Source organism: Pseudophryne corroboree, chromosome 9 (genome assembly GCF_028390025.1).
Source record: "Pseudophryne corroboree isolate aPseCor3 chromosome 9, aPseCor3.hap2, whole genome shotgun sequence".
Taxonomy (NCBI): Eukaryota; Metazoa; Chordata; class Amphibia; order Anura; family Myobatrachidae; genus Pseudophryne; species Pseudophryne corroboree.
In genome coordinates this window covers 296,193,305-296,219,408 of record NC_086452.1, presented here as the reverse complement: position 1 = coordinate 296,219,408, position 26,104 = coordinate 296,193,305, and the positions used below count along the sequence as shown (strand labels likewise).

Below are 26,104 nucleotides of genomic sequence, written 5' to 3'. Positions count from 1 at the left end.
AGCCCCTACTTGATCTTCCATGAAGATCAGGCTGCGCTCCGGACACGTCAGTAGTGCCTTCCGAAGGTTGTGTCGGCATTTCATATCAACCAACCTATTGTGGTGCCAGCTGCTACTGACTCCTCATTTTCATCAAAGTCCTTGTATGTTGTAAGGGCTCTGAAAATCAATGTGAAGAGGACTGCTCGTCACAGAAAATCGGATTCTTTTTGTCCTGTATGATCCCAAGAAACTTGGGTGTCCTGCTGTTAAGCAGACTATCTCTCGCTGGATCAGGTTCGCTATCCAGCATGCGTATTCTACGGCAGGATTTCCGTGTCCTACATCTGTTAAGGCCCACTCTACTCGTAAGGTGGCTTCTTCCTGGGCGGCTGCCCGGGATGTCTCGGCTTTACAGCTTTGCAGAGCGGCTACTTGGTCTGGGTCGAACACGTTTGCGAAGTTTTATAAGTTCGATACTTTAGCCTTTGAGGACTTGAAGTTTGGTTGATCAGTTCTGCAGGAGCCTCCGTGCTCTCCCTCCCGTTCTGGGAGCTTTGGTACATCCCCATGGTACTAATGTGGACCCCAGCATCCTCTAGGACGTAAGAGAAAATAGAATTTTAATTACCTACCGGTAAATTCTTTTCTCGTAGTCCGTAGAGGATGCTGGGCTACCCGCCCAGCGCTTCGTGATCCTGCAGTGGTTACTTGGTTCAGTACTGCTTAGTTCTTGGTTAAGTACTGTTTTGTTACTTGGTAAGTAATCTTGTTCAGCCGTTGCTGATTTTTCAAGCTGGTTGGCTTGGTTTGCCTTGTATGTGTGAGCTGGTGTGAAACTCGCCACTATTTGTGTAAAATCCTTCTCTCTAAGTTGTCTGTCTCCTCGGGCACAGTTTCTAGACCGAGTCTGGTAGGTGGGCCATAGAGGGAGGAGCCAGCCCACACTCGCAAACTCTTAAAGTGCCAGTGGCTCTGAGTGGTCCCGTCTATACCCCATGGTACTAACGTGGACCCTAGCATCCTCTACGGACTACGAGAAAAGGATTTACCGGTAGGTAATTTAAAATCCTATATTTTTACCAGGACCGGGCGGTCTTTAGAACAGGAAAAGGATACCTACCTAAGGTAGTATCTAAGTTCCATATTAACAAACCCATTATGGTACTGGTCTTTCAGGATCCCGACCTCTCACAAGGGGAAGCATCGTTGGATGTGGTCTGTGCTCTCCGGGGTATACGTGGACTGTACTGGTTCCCTTAAAAAGACTGATTCTGTATTCATCCTTTATGGATTTCACAAGCGGGGCTGGCCAGCCACTAAACAAATGTTGGCTTCGCATGATAATTTCACAGGCGTATACATAAGCGTATCTGCCTGTACCATGTACTGTCTGCTCCCTACTCGCTCTGTGGGTCCTTCATTGGCAGCTCACATGGTGCATCTGCTGAACTACTCTGCAGTGCAGCTACGTGGTCTACTGCCCATACATTTCTTAGTTTCAATGCCATTGATACGTTTGCCTCTCAGGATGCAGCCTTTGGCCACAATGTCTTCCTTTCAGCTTAGGAGTGTTCCCTCCCTATCACAACTGCTTTGTAACATCCAATGGCGCTCACCCTGATGCATCTAGCTTCATTGGATTACTTCTCCGGTCACCAGTTCCTGTCTCCTCTATGTGAGAGAGTGTTTCCTGTGTGTACCATCCTTTCCGCCCTCTCTCCTCTCCAGCGCCTGCTTTAGGCTTGGTACTAAAACTAAAGTGCCTGATCATGGGGGCAGGGTATAAAGGGGGAGTAGCCCAGTGCATCCCGAGAGGCTCACAAGCTTATTGTTCGGTGTCAGTCCAGGGTCTCCACCAGCATCATACCCCAAGGTTAAGAATTAACCCTGTGGAGCCCATGGACCGTAAAGAAAGCGTTAACAAAGCTAAGTTGTACCATAACTTTTTTTTTTTTCTTATAAGCAAAATCATTTTTGATGAGGTTTAAATACATGTTCACCAAATGCACTCATTAAAAAAAATGACAATTTCTGAACCGTTTAAAAAGTCAGTTAAGTGATTAAGGATCTTTTTAAAAGTTGTAAGTGGAATCAAAATGGGTTATTTTTTTATTTTTTTATTGGTGCTCTGATAATTAGTAGGAAACGGGATGTCTGCAAATTCCAAATATAGAGATTTACGTTAATGCTTCTCATTTTTCACTGTCCGTTATTACAAGTTTTACAAGAATACATAATAGGTAGGACTCATGTACTTTGCGCTGTCTCATTCTTTCTCTCACAGGATTACATACACAGAGTGGGGCGTACAGCTCGTGCTGGAAGATCAGGAAAAGCAATAACATTTGTGACACAGTAAGTTTTTTTTTTTTTTTTTTTTTCTTTTTCTTTTTTCTTCCTCTTTTCTACTTTCTCTATATTATCACTGTAATTTAGTACTCATTAGTATCACAAATAAGCACCATAAATCCTACAGTCACCTGTTCAATTAACGTAGGCGTTTCAGAATTAACTGCAAATTTGAACCTTGTAATTAACCTGCATATAGTCGTTTTTGCTTCTTAGATATATATTGGCTCCATTATAATGCTAAGTGCGTTTTAACAGTCGATACAGTGCAGTTTGGAAGATTCTCAAAGCTGCTTCAAGTTGGATGCTTTGTAAATTGTATCAGAATATGGGTCACTTCATGAAGCAATGAAAAGTGTGGAGAAGTTGCCCATGGCAACCAATCGGCTGCTCTGTATTATTTTATAGTATGCAAATTATAAATGTTACTTTAATGCGGATTTGGTTGCCATAGGCAACTTCTCCACTGGCTCATTTCTCCACACTTTTCACTGCTTAATAAATAGACCCCTCAGTCTACAAATGTCATTCAGTACCTTTTACTGATTGTTTTGGGTGGCAATTCAATTAATTTGCAGGAACTTAGCACCCAGTTCTCTGAAGCTATTCAGTTAATTCCCACGACAGCCACTATTTTGCATGAGAATGCATAGGATTATCTGTGATAAGCAGCATCTCACATGTGAAGTGCTGGGTATGATGCAGTTACGGCACACTCATAACCAGCCTTGAATTCCTACTTAACATGGAATAATGCTGCCTCAAGACATGTCTAAAACTGGTATATGGTGGCCACATATTTTGAATACTAAGTATATTATTATTTTGATGGTTGTTCAAATCTCTTCAATACTATCGCTAATCATTGCTTTTTATGTATTTATTGCATAGTGGATCCTGCATTTAAGGGTTTCATGTTCACCCTGGAGGGAACAAAATTTAGATATGTTTATATTATTAACTTGACTTGTTTTCTGATTGTGTGGTACAGTCCTCAGACTGACTTTCCTCTTTTCTAGCTGAAAATCTAGATGAAGTTGGATCTTAAGTGTTGTACAATTATTGTACTTACTGACTCGTGTGTGCAGCAGCTGTTTGTGGTCTCTTAAAAATTCATACAGTAGGTCTAAGGCAAATCCAGCTTGATGCTTATAAGCAGGATCATTTCAAGTGTGGCTAGTATTAACAAAACTAGCCGCAGTGTCGTTTAGACAAAGACTGCAAATGGCATACAGTGCATCCGGGAAGTATTCACAGCCCTTCACTTTTTTCACTATATCATGGGGTATAGACGGGTCCACTTGGAGCCATGGGCACTATAGAAGTTTGATAACATGTGCTGGCTCCTCCCTCTATTCCCCTCCTTCCAGACTCTGTTTAGAAAATGTGCCAGACTGAGTCGGTTACATCTCTGGATGCTCCTGAAGTTTTCTGCATTTATTTTTAAAGTTTGTTATTTTCAGGCAGGATTGATTGGCACCAGCCTGACTGCTTCGTGGGACATGGGGGGGCGGGACGGAGAACGGCCCAAACCCACTAAGGGTTAATGGTCCCGTTCCCCGCTGACAGAATGCTAGCTCCTGAGGGAACTATTCGCAAGCCCCACTACAACGAGCGTACATTCCCGCAGTACAGATTCCCCCTAACAGAGACAGAAGATAGAGTGGTGAGTACTAAGCCGTCGTCCCGGCTAGCGGGTCGCCGGCCGTTATGGCGGCATTAGGGTACGGAGACGTACGGCTCCTGTGGGGTGGGCTGAGTCTCCAGACTACGTACACAATATGTGTACACAGTACCCAGACTGGCATTACAGCTTAAAAGGGGGCTTACTTCATTTTATGCACTTAAATACATAAAGCCAGTATAAAGAAGAGTGGGAAGACCGCGTGCCATTGAAGGGGCGGGGCTTCACTATGAGCGGATCCAGCAGCTCACAGGCACCATTTTACACAGACGCTGACTGCAGAGGTGCGCAGCTCCTCCGGAAAGCCTCCAGATTACCTCAGCGGTACCAGGGGGTCATAGCAGGGGGGAGCTTTATACTTGTGTACAAAGTCCCTAATCTAGGTACTTAGTCTGCGACCCGGCTAAGCTTGGCTTTAGCAATAAGGGCGCTGTGTGCTGGTTCTATCTTCTCTCTGTGTCTCTCGGGTAGGGCTCTTTGTGGTTAATTGTGCTTTTAACCTTTTCCTCTGTGTGTGCTGTTACTACTGCAGAATGTCAAGCAAAGAGTGTGTATCATGCAAGGCACAGGCTTCCTCTTCTCTAGGGGGTTAACTAGTGTATGTATTTAGTGTAGTATCCCTTCCCAGGCAAGTGGGATGGAGCCAGCATGGCTGGACTCCATTCGGGGGATGATTTCCACCATCTCTACTAACTTATCTCGTAATGAGAAGGAGACGCAATACTTAAGACAATCTATGACTGAGTTTATGCAAAAGGACTCAGTACTCAGACGAGCGTCTCAGTCCTCTACCATTTGTCCGCAAAAACGTACTTTGGCCCATATCCTGCATTCTGACTCTGATAATGAAGAGTCAGAAATGGAGGAAGGTGAGGTGGACATAGAGGTAGGGGAGGGTACTATGTCGCAATGTGTTGATGCTCTTATAGACTCTATCAGGGAAGTCCTAAATACATATAGTGGATACGTCAGTCTCCAGGCTATCACGTAAAATAGTACTACCTGTTCCTGGTGCAGCCTCCCTAAAGGATGCAGCTGATCGTAAGATTGAGATTACACTCAAATCTTTGTATACAGCTGCAGGGATGGCCCAGCGACCCACTATAGCATGTGGGTGGATTACGCTAGCCATTGCTAAATGGTCTGGTAATTTAATTGAGGAGTTAGACACCTTACCTCAAGAGGAAATAGTTTTACTCCTGCAACACATACAAGACTGGTTGAAGCCATTAAGGAGACAGGTTTGCTTAATGCACGCACCACAGCTATGGCAGTATTGGCATGCAGGGGATTATGGCTACGTCAGTGGACTGCTGACGCGGACTCCAAAAAAGTGTGGAATGCATGCCTTTCACAGGTGACGCCTTAAGTGGCGAGGAACTCGATAAGTCGATTTCACGAGCTAATGTGGGTAAATCCACCTATCTACCTTCAGCAGCATCGCCAGCTAGGAGGCCTACTCAGGACCAATTTACAGTCCTTTCTGACTGCAAAGTTTTGGGGCAAGGCCAGAGGTTCTTCTACCGCCGCCAGAGGTGCTAGAGGTAAACCAAGATAACCAGCTGCTGCTGGTTCTCAGGAACAGCTCCGGCTCTCTCTATCTTCAAAGCATTCTGTATGATGGTGGGTCGCGATGCCTGGGAGACAGGCAGCTGGGAGCCCGGCTAAAATTCTTCAGTCACACTTGGACAGGGTCTTGCCAGGACCCCTTGGTCATAGACCTTATATCCCAGGGCTACAGGCTGGAGTTCCAGGATCTTTCCCCTCACAGATTCTTCAAATCAGGCTTATCAGTTTCACCAGAAGCAAGAGTAACCTTACAAGAAGCCATTCAAAAACTGTTACAGACCCAGGTCATTATTCCAGTTCCACCTAATCTACACAGCAAGGGATACTATTCCAGCTTGTTTGTAGTAAAACCGGACGGTTTGGTAAGGCCGATTCTGAACCTCAAGTCATTGAACCCATACTTACGAGAGTTCAAGTTCAAGATGGAGTCTCTGAGAGCGGTGATCTCGGGTCTGGAAGTGGGGGAATTCCTAGCGTCTCTGGCTATCAAGGATGCATACCTTCACATTATGATCTGGCAGCCTCACCGGGCTTATCTACAGTTTGCACTGCAGGACTGTCACGACCAGTTTCAGGCTCTGCTATTTGGTCTCTCCACGGCACTGAGCGAGTTCACCAAAGTGATAGCAGAGATGATGATGCTACTCCGCAGACAGGGAGTGAATGTAATTCCTTACCTGGACAATCTTCTGATAAAGGCTGTGTCCAGGGAGCATAAGTTATAATGATATTCCAAGATAGGAAAATCAATACAGGCGCATAAGTAATTAAAAATTCAAATCCACACTAATATAATAATATAATATATGCAGCTCTCATAAGGCTTTCTGATATCTCCAAATAAACTGTTCTCTCTCTCTCTCTCTCTCTCTCTCTCTCTCTCTCTCTCTCTCTCTCTCTCATTCATATATATATATATATATATATATATATACACAACTATAGAAGAGAGAGCAAAATGTAACATATATTATAGAAACAATTTATTGTTGCACTAAAACAATTATGATCTGGTAACAATGTTACACTATATAGAACCACATAACAAGCTACTGAAAGCTCCTCTATTTAAGCAACACAGTGGTAATAAACCAAAAACAGGAAATGATAAAGTCCCAATCTGGACATAGATTGGGACTCTATCATTTCCTGTTTTTGGTTTATTACCACTGTGTTGCTTAAATAGAGGAGCTTTCAGTAGCTTATGTGGTTCTATATAGTGTAAAATTGTTACCAGATCATAATTGTTTTAGTGCAACAATAAATTGTTTTTAGAATATATGTTACTTTTTGCGCTCTTTTATAGATGTGTCCAGGGAGCAGTTGTTGGAGAGCATTGGTCTCACGACCAGATTACTCCTGGATCATGGGCGGATTCAGAACTTGCCAAAGTCTCTCCTAGAACCAACGCAGAAGCTTCATTTCCTGGGAATGATACTGGACACATAGTCTCAGAAAGTGTTCCTTCCCTTGGAAAAGGCAATGGTAATCCAGTCGATGGTTCGGGCTGTCTTGAAGCCGGCCCGAATCTCAGTACATCTGTGCTCCACCTTCTGGGTAAAATGGTGGCTTCTTACGAGGCAATTCAGTATGGAAGGTTTCATGTGAGGCCCTTCCAGCTGGATCTGTTGGACAAATGGTCCGGATCGCATCTTCACATCCATCAGAGGATTCGTCTGTCGCCAAAAGTCAGGATCTCCCTCCTGTGGTGGCTACAAACTTCTCACCTAGTGGCGGGTCAAAGATTCAGGATTCAGAATTGGATTCTGTTAACCACAGATGCAAGCCTCAGAGGTTGGGGTGCAGTCACCCAGGGGATGCAGTTTCAAGGAAGGTGGTCAAATCAGGAAGTCGTCCTTCCAATAAACATCCTGGAGCTCAAGACTCTACAATGCCCTTCTGCAGGCCTCCTCTCTTCTTCAGAATCAGGCCAATTAAAGTTCAGTTGGACAATGTGACGGTGGTGACTGACATAATGAAAAGCAGAGCCGCAATGTCAGAGTTGTCAATAATTCTCCTCTGGGCGGAATAACACACCGTGGCATTGTCGGCAATCTTCATTCCGGGAGTAGACAACTGGGAAGCAGATTTCCTCAGCAGACACGACCTGCACCCGGGGGGATGGGGCCTCCACCCGGAGGTGTTCCAGTGGCTGACACATCGGTGGGGTTATCCACAAATCGACATGATGGCCTCTCGCCTCAACAGCAACTCAAGCGCTATTGTTCCAGGTGGAGGGACCCACAGGCTGTAGTGGTCAACGCCCTGACAACTCCATGGGTATACCGGCTGGTGTACTTGTTTCCTCCCATTCCTCTGATCCCAAGAGTTCTCAAAAGAATAAAAAGGGAAAGAGTTCAAGCAATCCTCATTGCTCCGGACTGGCCTCAAAGGGCCTAATATGCGGATCTTCTCGATGCGAAATGAAGATCCGTGGCCTCTGCCTCTTCGCAAGGATCTTCTGCAATAGGGCCCGTTTGTTTAGCAAGACTTACCACAGCTATGTTTCATGGCATGGAAGTTGAACGGCTGATTCTAGCCAGGAGAGGGATTCCTGATAAGGTCATCCTGACTATGATCCAAGCCAGGAAGCGGGTAATGTCCAAACATGACCATCGTATCTGGAAGAAATGTCTCTTGGTGTGAGAACAGATAATATTCTACAGTGGAGTTTCATCTGGGACGCTTCCTGCATTTTCTGCAGTCGGGAGTGGATGTGGGCCTACGCCTAGGCTTCATAAAAGTTCAGATTTCGGCCTTGTCTATTTTCTTTCAGAAACAATTTGCTTCTCTCCCTGAGGTCCAGACGTTCTTGAAGGTTGTCCTTCATATCCAGCCTCCCTTTGTGCCTTCCACAGCACCTTTGGATCTCAATTTGGTTTTACGATTCCTCGGTTTGAACCGTTACAGGAGGTAGACGTAAAGTCTTACGTGGAAGACAGTCACGCTGTTGGCCTTGGCTTCGGCAAGGTGTATATCGGAGCTGGGGGCGTTCTCACAAGAACCCCTACTTGATTTTCCATGAAGACAGAGCTGGCGTTTCACATCAACCAGCCAATTGTGGTTCTGGTTGTTACTGACACCTCTGCTACTTCAAAGTTCTTGGACGTTGTAAGGGCTTTGAAGGTATATGTAAAGCGAACTGCTTGTCACAGAAAATCGGACTCGCTGTTTATTCTATATGATGCCAACAAGATTGGGTGTGTTGCTTCAAAGCAGTCTATAGCACGCTGGATCAGGCTCGCTATCCAGCATGTTTATTCCACGGCAGGTTTGCAGATTCCGAAATCTGTACAGGCCTACTCTGTTAGGTCGGTGTGTTCCTCTTGGGCGGCTGCCCAGGGTGTCTACGCATTACAGCTCTGCCGAGCAGCTACGTGGTCAGGTTCAAACACGTTTGCCAAGTTTTAAAAGTTTGATACCTTGGCCTCTGGGGACCTTCAGTTTGGTAGATCAGTTCTGCAGTAACCTCGGCACGCTACCACCCAGTTTGGGAGCTTTGGTACTTCCCCATGGTACTAAATGGATTCCCAGTATCCCCTAGGACGTAAGAGAAAATAGGATTTACCGGTAGGTATTTAAAATCCTATTTTCGTAGTCTGTAGGGGATACGTTGTTCCTGCATGGTTGCTTGTTGGGTTCAGCTGTTGCTGTTCCTGTTTTCAAGTTTGGTTAGCATGGCTTTCCTCTTGTTCTGCTTGTGCTTGTTCGAAATCTCACCACTTTCCTTGTATATTTCCTTCTCTCAAAGTATGTCCGTCTCCTCGGGCACAGTTTCCTAGATTGAGTCTGGTAGGACCGGCATAGAGGGAGGAGCCAGAACACGTTATCAAACTTCTATAGTGCCCATGGCTCCAAGTGGACGCGTCTGTACCCCATGGTACTAAATGGATTCCCAGTATCCCCTATGGACTATAAGAAAAGGATTTACTAGTAGGTAATTAAAATCTTATTTTTTCCCTCAAAGCTCTACACACAATACACCATAATGACAACTTTTTTTTATATTTTTTGCTAAATTTAATAAAAATTAAAAACTAAGAAATCACATGTACATAAGTATTCACAACTTTTGCTCCATATTTTGTTGATGTACCTTTGGCAGCAATTACAACCTCAAGTATTTTTGAATATGATAAAATGTAATAATAATATGATGCCACAAGCTTGGTACACTCGTATCTTTGGAAAGTTTTGCCCATTCCTCTTTGCAGCACCTCAAAAGCTCCATCAGGTTGGATGGGAAGCGTCGGTGCACAGCCATTGTCGGATCTCTCGAGAGATTTTCAGTCGTATTCAAGTCTGGGCCACTCAAGGGCATTCACAGAGTTGTCCTGAAGCCACTCCTTTGACATCTTGGCTGTGTGCTTAGGGTCGTTGTCCTGCTGAAAGATGAACAGTCGCCCCAGTTTGAAGTCAAGGGCGTCTGGAGCAGGTTTTCGTCCAGGATGTCTCTCTACATTGCTACATTCGTCTTTCCCTCTATCCTGGCTAATCTCCCAGTTCCTGCCACTGAAAAACATCCCAACAGTATGATGTTGCTGCCACCACCATGCTTCACTGTAGGGATGGAATTGGCCTGGTTTCCTCCAAATATGACACCTGGCATTCACGCCGAAGAGTGACCGTGACCATCTGGTTCTAGGTCACCTCCTTGACTAGGGACTTTTTCCCACGATCGCTTAGCTTAGACAGCTCTAGGAAGAGTCCTGGTGGTTCCGAACTTCTTCCATTTATGGATGATGGAGGCCACTGTGCTCATTGGGACCTTCAAAGCAGCAGATATTTTTTTGTACTCTTTCACAAATTTGTGCCTTGAGGCAATCCTGTCTCGGAGGTCTACAGACAATTCCTTTGACTTGGTTTGTGCTTAGGCATGCACTGTCAAGTGTGGGATCTTATATAGACAGGTGTGTGCCTTTTCAAATCATGTCCAATCAACTGAATTTACCTCAAGTGGACTCCAATTAAGCTGTAGAAACATCTCAAGGATGATCAGTGCAAACAGGATGCACCTGAGCGCAATTTTGAGCTTTATGGCAAAGGCTGTGAATACTTATGTACATGTGATTTCTTAGTTTTTTTATTTGTAATACATTTGCAAAAATCTCAACCTTATTTCACGTCATTATGAGGTATTTTGTGTAGAATTTTGAGGGGAAAAATGAATTTATTCCCCTCTCAGAAGTGGAAAAAGTGAAGCGCTGCGAATACTTTCCGGATGCACTGTATTTTTTTTTATACACCGCAAACAACCTTATTGGCAGTATACTGTATTCAATTATAAGACATATTTTTGCATTTAAAAGGAAAAAGAGTTAGTGTTGGACGTTCAAGATGTTACTTATTTGATTGTAGTGGCATTTATACGGATGTGACATTCTCTATCCCAGTTTACATAAATTATGTTTTTGCATTTATATTTGCATATAATTTTTAGGAGCAGCTCTGTTATCTGGGGCAGATAGATAATGCTCCTTTTCATGTGTGCAAAAACCTGGTTAAGTTATACCCCTTTTCCACCTACGAGCACGGGTCGCAGCTGGGAGCCTGACGGGTGCAGCCCGGCTGCGACCCGTGCTCAGCCCCTTTCCCATCAGCAGTCACTAACCCGGCATAATGCAGGGTTGGTGACGCGGCAGGGGCAGTTCTGGGAGATCACATGATCTCCCAGCGCCGCCCTTCCATACAGTACAACCCTACCCGGATCATTCCCGTGTCCTACCCGGGTAGGATTCACGGGTCACTTGATCCGGGTTTTTGTGGGGTGACACTTTTCCACTTGCAAAAAACACGGGTAAATGCGTGCCCCCGTGCATTTACCCGTGTTTTTTAAGCTATAGGAAAAGGGGTATTTAGTGAAGGATTAAAAACACTTGCTGTATTGGATTGTTTACTCTAGATCAGTGGTTCTCAAACTCGGTCCTCAGGACCCCACACAGTGCATGTTTTGCAGGTAACCCAGCAGGTGCACAGGTGTATTAATTACTCACAGACACAATTTAAAAGGTCCACAGGTGGAGCTAATTATTTCACTTGCGATTCTGTGAGGAGACCTGCAAAACATGCACTGTGTGGGGTCCTGAGGACCGAGTTTGAGAACCTGTGCTCTAGATCAGTGGTTCTCAAACTCGGTCCTCAGGACCCCACACAGTGCATGTTTTGCAGGTAACCCAGCAAGTGCACAGGTGTATTAATTACTCACTGACACATTTTAAAAGGTCCACAGGTGGAGCTCATTATTTCACTCACTTGTGATTTTGTGAGGAGACCTGCAAAACATGCACCGTGTGGGGTCCTGAGGACCGAGTTTGAGAACCTGTGTTCTAGATAATATGTATGTTTAATGTTTTTATGTTAGCAAAGGTCTGTATTGGATGGCCTTTGAAAGTGCCTTTGGGCTCCAGCTTTGCATACTGGATATTAGTGAATATAACCATAAGCCATGAGAAATTTATTTAGACAGATAGGAAAGCTATTGGTAAGTTTGATCATCTCTGGTCCAAATGATTGGACTCATTATGCTTTTGATAATCATAGGGTTAATTTGTCTATTTCTTACAGCACTGGAATGCAGCCAGGCTCAATTAAATTTGTTCCATTTTATGTCCTTTCGTTTCACTTGTTCCTACTAATGCATATACTAATTACTGTTGTTTTCTCCTGTTTTGAGCTCATGACATATCCTAATCCTATCTGGCCATGCATTGCTGGTTTATATTTTTAATCTTAACACAGATCTACTTATAAAGTGTCTATGGTGACTTTTTTGTTCTTGCTATTGTTTTTATCAAAGATTGAAGAGAGAAAGTACTTACCAATCAGCTCCTGTCATTTTACAGGAGCTGATTTATAGGTATTTGTCTGTCTTTATTTATCCTTCATCCACTGGGGAACACAGGAGTTACACTGGGTTATATACAGGTGATGAGTGGAGCCTGGCACTTTAATTCTTCTGAATAATTGGAGTTGGCTCACCCCCCTCTATACACCACTGACCTCTGTTTAGATTATGAGCCAAGGGAGTCAGGCGCTAGTATTGGACTGCAATCAGCCTTTATTTTTATTTTTTTATCATCTTATGATGAACTTCAGGTCAGGCAGACTGCAAGGCTGCTGCAGTCTGACTGCATCGTGGGCAGCTCAGGAAGGACCCATCACGGCTGTTGGAGGTCTGGGTCCCTGGCCACAGGGTTATCGGGCTATGTGTGCTGTCCATGAACTGGCAGGTTAGGCAGCGGTGAGTATAACCTACTCCCTTGGTTAGCATCGGGTTGAGTGTTGACGTCGCATGTGCCCCCAGCCATATAGAAAGCGGCAACAGGAGTGGCTCTTCGGGAAATTGAATGAGTCCCCTTTAACAGTGTGAACATTGCCGCTCAGATAATTTAAGTCTGATGGATGGAGTTAACTAGGGACTGGGCGTAGTGACAGCCAATCAGGGGCCCTTGCTCAGGTGGATGCGCTAGTGGTTTCCCTTCTGTCTAGGCATTCCTTACTGGTCCCGGACAGTTTATTAGCCCGGAAGGGGGTCCGTGCGTTGCACTGAGGCGATTTTGTGGTGTCTGGAGTTTCACCTAGACTTCAGCCTCTCTTCACATCTTTGTGGAGTGGCTTCTAGTGTATTTACATTCCTCTATTTCTCTGACGTCCTAGTGGATGCTGGGAACTCCGAAAGGACCATGGGGAATAGCGGCTCCGCAGGACACTGGGCACAACTAAAGAAAGCTTTTAGGTCACCTGGTGTGCACTGGCTCCTCCCACTATGACCCTCCTCCAAGCCTCAGTTAGATTTTGTGCCCGGCCGAGGTTGGATGCACACTAGGGGCTCTCCTGAGCTTCTAGAAAGAAAGTATATAATTAGGTTTTTTATTTTACAGTGAGACCTGCTGGCAACAGGCTCACTGCAGCGAGGGACTAAGGGGAGAAGAAGCGAACCTACCTGCTTGCAGCTAGCTTGGGCTTCTTAGGCTACTGGACACCATTAGCTCCAGAGGGATCGACCGCATGGAACTGGCCTTGGTGTTCGGTCCCGGAGCCGCGCCGCCGTCCCCCTTACAGAGCCAGAAGCAAGAAGAGGTCCGGAAAATCGGCGGCAGAAGACATCAGTCTTCACCAAGGTAGCGCACAGCACTGCAGCTGTGCGCCATTGCTCCTCATGCACACTTCACACTCCGGTCACTGAGGGTGCAGGGCGCTGGGGGGGGGGCGCCCTGAGCAGCAATAAAAACACCTTGGCTGGCATATATATCACAATATATAGCCCCAGAGGCTATATATGTGATAAATACCCCTGCCAGAATCCATAAAAAAGCGGGAGAAAAGTCCGCGAAAAAGGGACGGAGCTATCTCTCTCAGCACACTGGCGCCATTTTCTCTTCACAGTGCAACTGGAAGACAGCTCCCCAGGCTCTCCCCTGTAGTTTTCAGGCTCAAAGGGTTAAAAAGAGAGGGGGGGCACTAAATTTAGGCGCAATATTGTATATACAAGCAGCTATTGGGAAAAATTCACTCAATATAGTGTTAATCCCTAAATTATATAGCGCTCTGGTGTGTGCTGGCATACTCTCTCTCTGTCTCCCCAAAGGGCTGTGTGGGGTCCTGTCCTCAGTCAGAGCATTCCCTGTGTGTGTGCGGTGTGTCGGTACGGCTGTGTCGACACGTTTGATGAGGAGGCTTATGTGATGGCAGAGCAGATGCCGATAAATGTGATGTCGCCCCCTGTGGGGCCGACACCAGAGTGGATGGATAGGTGGAAGGTATAAACCGACAGTGTCAACTCCTTACATAAAAGGCTGGATGACGTAACAGCTATGGGACAGCCGGCTTCTCAGCCCGCGCCTGCCCAGGCGTCTCAAAGGCCATCAGGGGCTCAAAAACGCCCGCTCCCTCAGATGGCAGACACAGATGTCGACACGGAGTCTGACTCCAGTGTCGACGAGGTTGAGACATATACACAATCCACTAGGAACATCCGTTACATGATCCCGGCAATAAAAAATGTGTTACACATTTCTGACATTAACCCAAGTACCACTAAAAAAGGGTTTTATGTTTGGGGAGAAAAAGCAGGCAGTGTTTTGTTCCCCCATCAAATGAGTGAATGAAGTGTGAAAAAGCGTGGGTTCCCCCGATAAGAAACTGGTAATTTCTAAAAAGTTACTGATGGCGTACCCTTTCCCGCCAGAGGATAAGTTACGCTGGGAGATATCCCCTAGGGTGGATAAGGCGCTCACACGTTTGTCAAAAAAGGTGGCACTGCCGTCTTAGGATACGGCCACTTTGAAGGTACCTGCTGATAAAAAGCAGGAGGCTATCCTGAAGTCTGTATTTACACACTCAGGTACTATACTGAGACCTGCAGATAGTGCTGCTGCAGCGTGGTCTGTAACCCTGTCAAACAGGGATACTATTTTGCGAACATAAGACGTCGTCTTATATATGAGGGATGCACAGAGGGATATTTTGCCGGCTGGCATCCAGAATTAATGCAATGTCCATTCGGTCAGGAGGTTATTAGAGACCCGACACTGGACAGGTGATGCTGACTTTAAAAGGCACATAGAGCCTTATAAGGGTGAGGAATTGTTTGGGGATGGTCTCTGGGACCTCGTATCCACAGCAACAGCTAGGAAGAAAAATTTTTTACCTCCAGGTTTCCTCACAGCCTCAGAAAGCACTGTATTATCAGGTACAGTCCTTTCGGCTTCAGAAATGCAAGCGTGTAAAACGAGGGAAGAGGGAAAAAGCTGCACCAGTCAGCCAGTTCCCAGAATCAAAATTCTTCCCCCGCTTCCTCTGAGTCCACCGCATGACGGGGGGGCTCCACAGGCGTAGCCAGGTACGGTGGGGGGCCGCCTCAAAAATTTCAGCAATCAGTGGGCTCGCTCACAGGTGGATCCCTAGATCCTTCAAGTAGTATTTCAGGGGTACAAGCTGGAATTCGAGGCGTCTCCCCCCCGCCGTTTCCTCAAATCTGCCTTGCCGACAACTCCCTCAGGCAGGGAGACTGTGCTAGAGGCAATTCACAAGCTGTATTCCCAGCAGGTGATAGTCAAGGTGCCCCTACTTCAACAAGGACGGGGTTACTATTCCACACTGTTTGTGGTACCGAAACCGGACGGTTCGGTGAGACCCATTTTATATTTGAAATCCTTGAACACATACATAAAAAAATTCAAGTTCAAGATGGAATCGCTCAGGGCGATTATTGCAAGCCTGGAGGAGGGGGATTACATGGTATCCCTGGACATCAAGGAGGCTTACTTACATGTCCCCATTTACCATCCTCACCAGGAGTACCTCAGATTTGTGGTACAGGATTGCCATTACCAATTCCAAACACTGCCGTTTGGACTGTCCACGGCACCGAGGGTCTTTACCAAGGTAATGGCAGAAATGATTATACTCCTTCGAGAAAGGCAGTTTTAATTATCCCGTACTTGGACGATCTCCTTATAAAGGCGAGGTCCAAGGAGCAGTTGTTGGTCGGAGTAGCACTATCTCGGGAAGTGCTACAACAGCACGGATGGATTCTATACATTCCAAAGTCACAGCTGGTTCCTACCACACGCCTACTGTTCCTGGGGATGGTTCTGGACACAGAACAGAAAAAAGTGTTTCTCCCGCAGGAGAAAGCCAAGGAGCTGTCATCTCTAGTCAGAGACCTCCTGAAACCAAAACAGGTATCGGTGCATCACTGCACACGAGTCCTGGGAAAAATGGTAGCTTCTTACGAAGCAAAATTCCATTCGGCAGGTTCCATGCAAGAACCTTTCAGTGGGACCTCTTGGACAAGTGGTCGGGATCGCATCTTCAGATGCATCGGCTGATAACCCTGTCTCCAAGGACCAGGGTATCTCTACTATGGTGGCTGCAGAGTGCTCATCTTCAAGAGGGCCGCAGATTCGGCATACAGGACTGGGTCCTGGTAACCACGGATGCCAGCCTTCGAGGCTGGGGGGCAGTCACACAGGGAAGAAATTTCCAAGGACTTTGGTCAAGTCAGGAGTCGTCCCTACACATAAATATTCTGGAACTGAGGGCCATTTACAATGCCCTAAGTCTGGCAAGGCCTCTGCTTCAAAACCAGCCGGTACTGATCCAATCAGACAACATCACGGCAGTCGCCCATGTAAACCGACAGGGCGGCACAAGAAGCAGGATGGCGATGGCAGAAGCCACAAGGATTCTCCGATGGGCGGAAAATCACGTCTTAGCACTGTCAGCAGTGTTCATTCCGGGAGTGGACAACTGGGAAGCAGACTTCCTCAGCGGACACGACCTACACCCGGGAGAGTGGGGACTTCATCCAGAAGTCTTCCAACTGTTGGTAAACCGTTGGGAATGGCCACAGGTGGACATGATGGCGTCCCGCCTAAACAAAAAACTAGAGAGATATTGCGCCAGGTCAAGGGACCCTCAGGCGATAGCTGTGGACGCTCTAGTGACACCGTGGGTGTACCAGTCAGTTTATGTGTTCCCTCCTCTGCCTCTCATACCAAGGGTACTGAGAATAATAAGAAAACGAGGAGTATGAACAATACTCGTGGTTCCGGATTGGCCAAGACGAGCGTGGTACCCGGAACTTCAAGAGATGATCTCAGAGGACCCATGGCCTCTGCCGCTCAGACAGGACCTGCTGCAGCAGGGGCCCTGTCTGTTCCAAGACTTACCGCGGCTGCGTTTGACGGCATGGCGGTTGAACGCCGGATCCTGAAGGAAAAGGGCATTCCGGAGGAAGTCATTCCTACGCTGATTAAAGCCAGGAAAGATGTAACTGCAAAGCATTATCACCGCATATGGCGGATGTATGTTGCTTGGTGTGAGGCCAAAAAGGCCCCAACAGAGGAATTTCAAGGGTCGATTTCTGCATTTCCTACAAGCAGGAGTGACTATGGGCCTGAAATTAGGCTCCATTAAGGTACAGATCTCGGCTCTGTCGATTTTCTTCCAGAAAGAACTAGCTTCACTACCTGAAGTTCAGACGTTTGTTAAGGGAGTGCTGCATATTCAGCCCCCCTTTTGTGCCTCCAGTGGCACCTTGGGATCTCAACGTGGTGTTGAGTTTCTTAAAATCACATTGGTTTGAGCCACTTAAAACCGTGGATCTAGAGTATCTCACGTGGAAAGTGGTCATGTTATTGGCCTTGGCTTCAGCCAGGCGTGTGTCAGAATTGGCGGCTTTGTCATTTAAAAGTCCTTATCTGATTTTCCATATGGATAGGGCAGAATTGAGGACTCGTCCCCAGTTTCTCCCTAAGGTGGTATCAGCTTTTCACTTGAACCAACCTATTGTGGTGCCTGCGGCTACTAGGGACTTGGAGGATTCCAAGTTGCTGGACGTAGTCAGGGCCTTGAAAATTTATGTTTCCAGGACGGCTAGAGTCAGGAAAACTGACTCGCTATTTATCCTGTATGCACCCAACAAGCTGGGTGCTCCTGCTTCTAAGCAGACTATTGCTCGCTGGATTTGTAGCACAATTCAGCTGGCGCATTCTGCGGCTGCACGGCCGCATCCTAAATCAGTAAAAGCCCATTCCACAAGGAAGGTGGGCTCATCTTGGGCGGCTGCCCGAGGGGTCTCGGCTTTACAACTTTGCCGAGCTGCTACTTGGTCAGGGGCAATTCTACAAATTTGATACCCTGGCTGAGGAGAACCTTGAGTTCTCTCATTCGGTGCTGCAGAGTCATCCGCACTCTCCCGCCCGTTTGGGAGCTTTGGTATAATCCCCATGGTCCTTTCGGAGTTCCCAGCATCCACTAGGACGTCAGAGAAAATAAGATTTTACTCACCGGTAAATCTATTTCTCGTAGTCCGTAGTGGATGCTGGGCGCCCGTCCCAAGTGCGGATTGTCTGCAATACTTGTACATAGTTATTGTTAACTAAAGGGTTATTGTTGAGCCATCTGTTGAGAGGCTCAGTTGTTTTCATACTGTTAAACTGGGTATGGTATCACGAGTTATACGGTGTGATTGGTGTGGCTGGTAAGAGTCTTACCCGGGATTCAAAATCCTTCCTTATTATGTCAGCTCGTCCGGGCACAGTGTCCTAACTGAGGCTTGGAGGAGGGTCATAGTGGGAGGAGCCAGTGCACACCAGGTGACCTAAAAGCTTTCTTTAGTTGTGCCCAGTCTCCTGCGGAGCCGCTATTCCCCATGGTCCTTTCGGAGTTCCCAGCATCCACTACGGACTACGAGAAATAGATTTACCGGTGAGTAAAATCTTATTTTCTCTATTTATTTCTCTATTTCTATATTTCTCTATATATACATCTGCTGCCTATTATGTCTCCTACTGTGTAATCGTGTGTGTCTTTCCTGCCACCTTCCCTATTCACATTATTGCCAGGAAGGGTTTTGTAACATTAGTCCCATCTGACAAGGGGATTGCTTTGCAAAAAGTATTTGCACACTTAGATAGGGGGCTGTGTGTGAGGTCTGTGAGTCTGGGGATCAGCCTGTGTCAGCTCCCATGTTGGTCCCTCCATTTGCTGATACACCATATTGGGTATGTTGGCTGTGGCTATGTCCAAATTGTCACAGCAATTGGCGGCCCCTTGGCACATCCCTAACCAAGGTGGCGCAGATGGTGAAAGAGGGGTCAGGGCCTTCTCTTCGGCCTATGCCGTCTTCCTAGGTATTAGAGCCGGCTTGGGACCAGGGCCGAGTGCTCTCCATACAGGGTTTAGTTGAGGTTTCTGGATCTCATGAATGGACGCTGAAATCCTCCTCTAGTAATTCTGATAGTTCTTTTAAGTGGCTGTCGCAGAAGAAGATTGCTCTCTTTGGTCTTCCAGTCGGGTGAGGACTCTCATGTAGCTTCCTTTTCTCAGGAAGAGGAAGGAGAGTTTCCTGATGACTCTGACCTGGAGATTGCCTTGCTTCTGTAGGTGGATTTCGGTGATGACCAAGGGGTGGAATTCTTGATCAGGGCTGTTTTCCAGGTACTTAAGCTCTCGAATTCTGATACAGTGGAGTCTCAGGAGATTTCACTTTTCAGGAAAGGAATAAGCTTTTAGTCAATTTCCCCTCAGTTGTCATCCTCCTTGAAAAATCCGTATAAGAAGTTCCAGATGTCAAGACTGTTGCTCTCTACCCTTTTTTGTCTGAAGACAGATCTAAGTTGGAATGTATGCCCTTGATGAATCCCTTTTGTTTCCCGTCTATCTAACGACTATTCTGGTCCCGTCAGCCAATTCATGAAGAGATGGGTCGGTTAGGAAACTGGAATCTACCCTTAAATCCATTTACACTACAGTTGGGATTTCTCTCCAACCAGTTCTGGTGGGTGCTTGGGTTGACAAAGTGGAGCAATTAGTAGGTGGTCTTAGTTCTAATGTTTCCCGGTCCTAGCTGATCATATTGAGGAATCTGCAGTGATGTGGTACAGGTATGTTCCAGTATTTCTGCTTTGGCAGTAGCAGCTCGTCATGGCTTAGGGCTTGACAGGCAGACGCTAAGTCCATATGTACTCTGGAGACTCATTTTTTTGGGGAAAAGTGCTCTTTGGTCCGAAATTGGACAAAATTATGGTCCTCACTACAAGGAAAGTGTACTTTTTGCCATTCTCGTCTGCACAACTATGATTCGGATCTGTCTTTTTGTTCCTTTCAGGTAACCCCTCGTTTTTGCTCCAAGCCCAGTGGCGCTTTGTCTGTTGCGATAGGAGGAAAGTCATGAGGGCGTTGTTCCAGTACTTCCAGATCCCAAGCTTGCGGAAAAAGCAGCTGCTTGATGGTGTTCCATCCCACCTGGGAGCCCCTTATGCGGGAGCTCGCTTATTTAATTTCAAAGACGTTTGGTTTCAAACTTGTTCAGATGTGGGTAGGAGTCATTAGGTTGACAAGACTTGGGTTGACAGTCATTAGGTCGACCGCTATTGGTCGACATGGAAAAAGGTCAACATGTTTTACTTTTTTTTTTTTTGTCTCGTTTTCTTCGTAAAGTGACTGGTAACCCCAATTAGTGCACCGTGTCCCCTCACATGCTTCAGGCAAGGTGCCTTCCTCCACCACCGCCGCGCTCGACACAGTTTACCGTTACCAATCGTAGTCCACGTGGATCGTAAAGTATGAAAAAGTTAAAAGATTTTTTTTTTTTTTTTTTAAACCCATGTTGATCCCTCAGATGTTTTGGTTTGAAATCTTGTTCGAGAGGGTCACACAAGAGTTTGTCCTCTCTCTCTCTGTGTTCACAAAGGTAATGGTGGTAATGATGGCTCACCTTTGCACTCTCAAGGTGACCTAATCCTGTCTACCTTCTTCTTTTTTTTTTTTTTTTTTTTTTATTAACGTCAGTAGTTTTTATTGAAAAATACTTATTTTGTGGGGGGTACAGCAAAAAAAACGGGGAAATCTACAAAGGGGACAGAGTAGATCAAGATTCCAATAACATGAACATACTTGCAATGCAATAGTGATAAGGACAAACTTGCATTTATTTATCATTTTCAAAGTCGGACACTTTCTCGTTAAGGTTCAATTGAAGACGGTCAGATTGAGATGTTTTGGGAGAATACTGAGCGCCATCCCCTTCTGTTACTAGATAATGCCAAGATGACCACGGAACTAGTGGAGATGAGGTTTAGTACGAATATGGCATATATACAGTCTCCATAGTATAATGGAAATCGATCTTATGTATAACCTTTAATGAAGAAGCAGGTTGTTTCCATATTTGTGATAAAGCGGCTCAAGCCGCAATTAGAATATGTCCAAGGACGTAACGCTTATGTAGCAAAATATTATAAGGGAATATATTTTGTTGGGCTAAAGAGGTGGATGGGTAGAGCGACAAATTTAATACCTTATTTATTTAAAAACATCTGCCCACAACGGACCAATGACAGAACATGACCAGAATATATGGCTTACAGTATCTCTCCACAGTGATGCCAACAAAATTTGGAACATGTAGGTCAAAATTTGTGTAGCCTTTCTGGCATTAGATATATAGTCTGTGGATCAACTTTATATGCATTTTGGTATGGTTTAAACATCTGGGCATCTTATATGAGGATGAGAAAATGTTGCTCCACTGGTTACTAGTCAATGAAATTCCCAAATCATCTTCCCATTTCTTCTGGACGTTAGACGGTGTTGGTAGGGGTTGGTCATATAGATTTGTGAATCTTCAGAATATCCTCCAAAGGGTAGGATGAACATGCTGCAATCTCTAAACATACCCACCCCACGTCCGAGCCCACATCTGAATAAGCTTTGAGTTGGGCTAAAATAAAATGCATGCTTCATGGTACATGACTAGGTCAGGAAGATTAAGCCCTCCAATAGCTTGAGAAAGAATCATCTTGGACTTTGCTAGTTTAGGAGTACCTGCGGGCCAGCTATATTTAGTTAAAATAAGATAAGATTACACTCTGCAAAGTACTTTTTTGGAAAAATATATGGAATTGCACAAAATATATACATTAATTTAGGTAGTAGGGACATCTTAAATGTTGTTGTACGACCTGACCAGGAGATATCATATGTGAGCCAGGATTTAGAAAGAGATGAGAGGGATTTTAATAAGAGATGGTAAATTCTCCTCAAAAACTTTGAAGGTGTCATCAGGAATGTTAATACCTAGGTAACAAATCGACAGTTTGGCAAGTATATTGATAACTGGAGAGCAGGGAGGAAAGGGAGCTGGAAAGATTTATAGGAAGAGCATCTGTTTTTGTGGTATTTAATTTATAATAAGAGGCCTTGCTATAATCATCTAAAATTAAATGAAGGTAAGGAATAGTAGAGACGAGGTCTGAGACAAATAAAAGAATGTCATCTGCAAAAAAACATAATTTATGTTGTGATGGGCCAGCACCTATCCCTGGAAATTTGTCATCTTTGTGCATCTTTACCACGAGATGTTCAATAGCCAGGCCAAAAAATTAAAGGAGAGAGCGGGCATTTCTGCCTTGTACCGTTAGAAATAGGGAACACACGTGATAGGAAACCTTTGCTGAAAACGCGTGCCGAATGGGCACTGTATAATGCAAAGATCGATGATATTTGGTCTCTAAATCCAAACTTAGTATAAACTTCTCAAAAATACATCCAATTCAAGCGCTCAAATGCCTAGTCTGTACCTAAAGACAGCAAGAGAAGGCCCCGATCTTTAAATCCAGAGTCAATCAGATTAAACACCCTACGGGGTGTTGTCTGACCCCTGCCTTCCAGGGACAAACACAACTTGGTCTGGGCGAATCAGCAAGGGTAGAAAGGAATTAATGTGTGTGGCTATCAATTTCACGTAAAGCTTAATATCGCAATGTAGCAGGGCTATAGGACGGTAGTTTTGGCAGTATTCTAGGTTTTTCCCAGGTTAAGGTAACGTTACTATTTGTGACTAACATTTCCTTGGGGAGTGCATCAAGTGTAGTAGTAATATTGTAGAGCTCAGTCAAATGGATTGTTAAAAGCTCCCGAAATGTTATGTAGAAATCGTTGATAAATCCATCAGGTCCAGCGGCTTTACATCTGTGTAAGTACTTCATGACTTCCTCAATGTCAAGAGCAGTCCAAGGAGCGTTTAACGCCTCTAGGTGCTCAAACGTGAGAGATGGCTGATCAACCTTATCCAGAAAAGAGGATATGGAGGTTGTTGAAGGTTGAGGGACAGTAGGGTCTTGAGAGAGGTTATAAAGTTGGGTATAGTAATTGGCAAACTGGTTAGAAATATCTTTTGGATTTTAGTGTTAGAGGCAGAAGTTGCATGTTAATTCTGTTCCTAGCTTGCTGCATTCTTAACTTCCTGGCCAACAACTTACCTGACCTATTGCCAAGTAAGTAAAATTTCTGACTAAGTCTATTCAATGCCTATTGTGTCTGTGCCATTAACAATTTTTGTAGTTGACGTGTTTCCGATAATTTTTTACGTAGAGCTTTGGATGGTGAGCACCTATTCCTATCCTCCAAGTCTTTAAGCTTAGTTTCTAAATCCATTTGGCGTTGTGCATTTTGCTTTTTTTAAGGGTTGCGCCTGCTTGGATGGCAGAACCTCAAGTAACAGCTCTAAACACGCACCAGTGGTTTGAGGTGGATGTGTCTCGAGGAGCATTGGTAGCCATGTAGGAGATAATACTGTCCAGAAATAATTTTCTTTGTCATTAAATCGGATAGAAGATGGCGGATAGACGCCAAGGTCTAGGCGGTTCTCTACGTTGATCTATCTTTCAAGCCAAAGAATCGGGACATGATCAGACCAAGTGATAGGGAGAATATCGATTTAGTATATTGCAGTGTCCATTTGTCCCCCAGGATTAAATCGATTCTAGAGTAAGTGTTGTGTACTGGGGAATAGTCTTGCCCAGATGGCTTTTGGGTTCTCCACATGTCATATACAGTAGGTAAAATTCGGCGAGTAAATTGCGGAACGCAGTGGAGGGGCGTGAGGGGACAGATGACCCTGCAACATTAGTTGTAAGATTTGTCAAGTTTAGGATTTAAGACCAATTTAAAGTCTCCCATTATAACTAATGAGCCTATAGAGAATTTCTGGATCAATAAAAAAAGTTTACGAAGGAAAGAGACCTGGTAAGAGTTCGGTGCATAGACAGAAACCAACATGACTAACTTATCATCAAGCAAACCCCTTAACGACTTTTTTATCAAGGCACCGTCTGAGAGATCGTGTGACCTTGACGCATCACGTTTTCATTGCCCACGGGCGGGTTGTCAACTTCAAAAAGTCCAACCTGTTCTTGGAGTCTTCTGTTTCTGGGCATGGTTTTTGACACTGCCTTGCAGAGTGTTATTCTGCCTCCAGACAAGATAAAAGCGGTACAGTCCATGGGTCCGGTTGCTGCTGAAGCAGTCTTTTTTCACTTGTAAATCTGCTTACTGGGCAAAATGCCAGCCTCCTTCGAGGCGATTCAATTTGGTAGATTTCATTCCAGAATGCTTCAGCTAGACTTTCTTTCCCAGTGGACGGAGTCCCACCTTCATATGCACCAACTTGTCTCTCGCATAGGACTCGTCTCTCCCTTCTCTGGTGGTTGAATGCTGCTCACCTTGAGGAAGGATGTCCTATTGTGATCTTGGATTGTTGTGACCATGGATGCCAGCTTGAAAGGGAGGGGTTCTGCATGTTCCTGTTATATGGTCTGTGGTTTCGCCAAGAGACTCTTCTGCCAGTACATTTTTTAAAACTCTTTGCAGTTTTCAACACACTATCTTGTAGAAGAACAACGGATTCAAGTGCAGTCTGACAATGCCACGACCTACAAAAAGCACCAATGACGTACGCTGAGCTGTCGAGCCATGCGGGAGTCCACCCACATCCTTGAGTGTGCAGAGAAGCATTTTCCAGGCTGACTATCTGTTGCCAGGATGTGCATCCCGGGGAATGAGCCCTTTGTCCAGAGGTATTTCAGCAGCTAATCCGGCGTTGGGGCAGTCCACAGGTACACCTCATAACAACACAATCACAAGCTTCAACAGTATTGTTCCAGAATGCGGAATTCGAGGGCCGAAGCTCTGTCCATGCAGTGGCGGTTCCTTCTGTTTGCTACTTTTTTTTACTTCCTCTGGTTTTTAAATGCTTCAAATGAGAAACCACAAGTGTGATACTGGTGGCTCCAAATTGGCCTTGGCAAGTTTGGTACCCTGATTTTCTCTTACGTCATAGGGGATACTGGGAATCCATTTAGTACCATAGGGGTATAGACCGGTCCACTAGGAGACATGGGCACTTAAAGAATTTGATCGTGTTGACTGGCTCCTCCCTCTATGTTCCTCCTACCAGACTCAGTTTAGAAAATGTGCCCCGGAGGAGTCTGTCGCGTCTCTGGAAGCTCCTGAAGAGTTTTCTGCATTTATTTTGTAAAGTTTTTCTCTTACGTCCTAGAGGATGCTAGGGACTCCAAAAGGACCATGGGGTTTAGACTGGATCCGCAGGAGACATGGGCACTTTAAGACTTTAAATGGGTGTGAACTGGCTCCTCCCTCTATGCCCCTCCTCCAGACCTCAGATTCTGTGCCCAGAGAGCCTAAACACATACATGGGGAGCTCTACAGAGTTTCTCTATAAAATACTTTTTGTTAGGTTTTTTGTGTTCAGGGAGCACTGCTGGCAACAGGCTCCCTGCAGCGTGGGACTGAGGGGAGAGAAGCAGACCTACTTCTGTGAGTTCAAAGGCTCTGCTTCTTAGGCTACTAGACACCATTAGCTCCAGAGGGTCCGATCACTTGGTGCGCCTAGCTGCTCGTTCCCGGAGCCGCGCCGTTACCCCCCTCACAGAGCCAGAAGATAGAAGCCGGGTGAGTATTAAGAAGACAAGAAGACTTCAGTGACGGCAGAAGACTTCAGTACTGAGGTACCGCGCAGCGGTCGTGCTGCGCACCATGCTCCCACACACACGGCGGCACTTGCAGGGCGCAGGGGGGCGTCCTGGGCAGCATGATTACTGAAGTTTTAAAGCATAACTGGCCAAAATATATATATTGGAAGTGCCTAGGCACTAGATATAGCCCCCGCCAGTATAAATAATTTGAATTTGAGCGGGACTCTGGCACGCC

At 45.5% G+C, this 26,104-nt stretch overlaps 1 protein-coding gene across 2 annotated transcripts in view; it reads left to right on the top strand.

The window, feature by feature from the left end:
* DDX47 (DEAD-box helicase 47) overlaps positions 1-26,104 on the top strand; it is a 268,148-nt gene that overhangs the window by 200,806 nt on the left and 41,238 nt on the right. For both annotated transcript variants that reach the window (XM_063940384.1, XM_063940383.1), the window contains exon 10: positions 2,267-2,337. In XM_063940384.1, the coding sequence (XP_063796454.1) occupies positions 2,267-2,337 (71 nt within the window). The remainder of the gene's footprint in view (positions 1-2,266; positions 2,338-26,104) is intronic.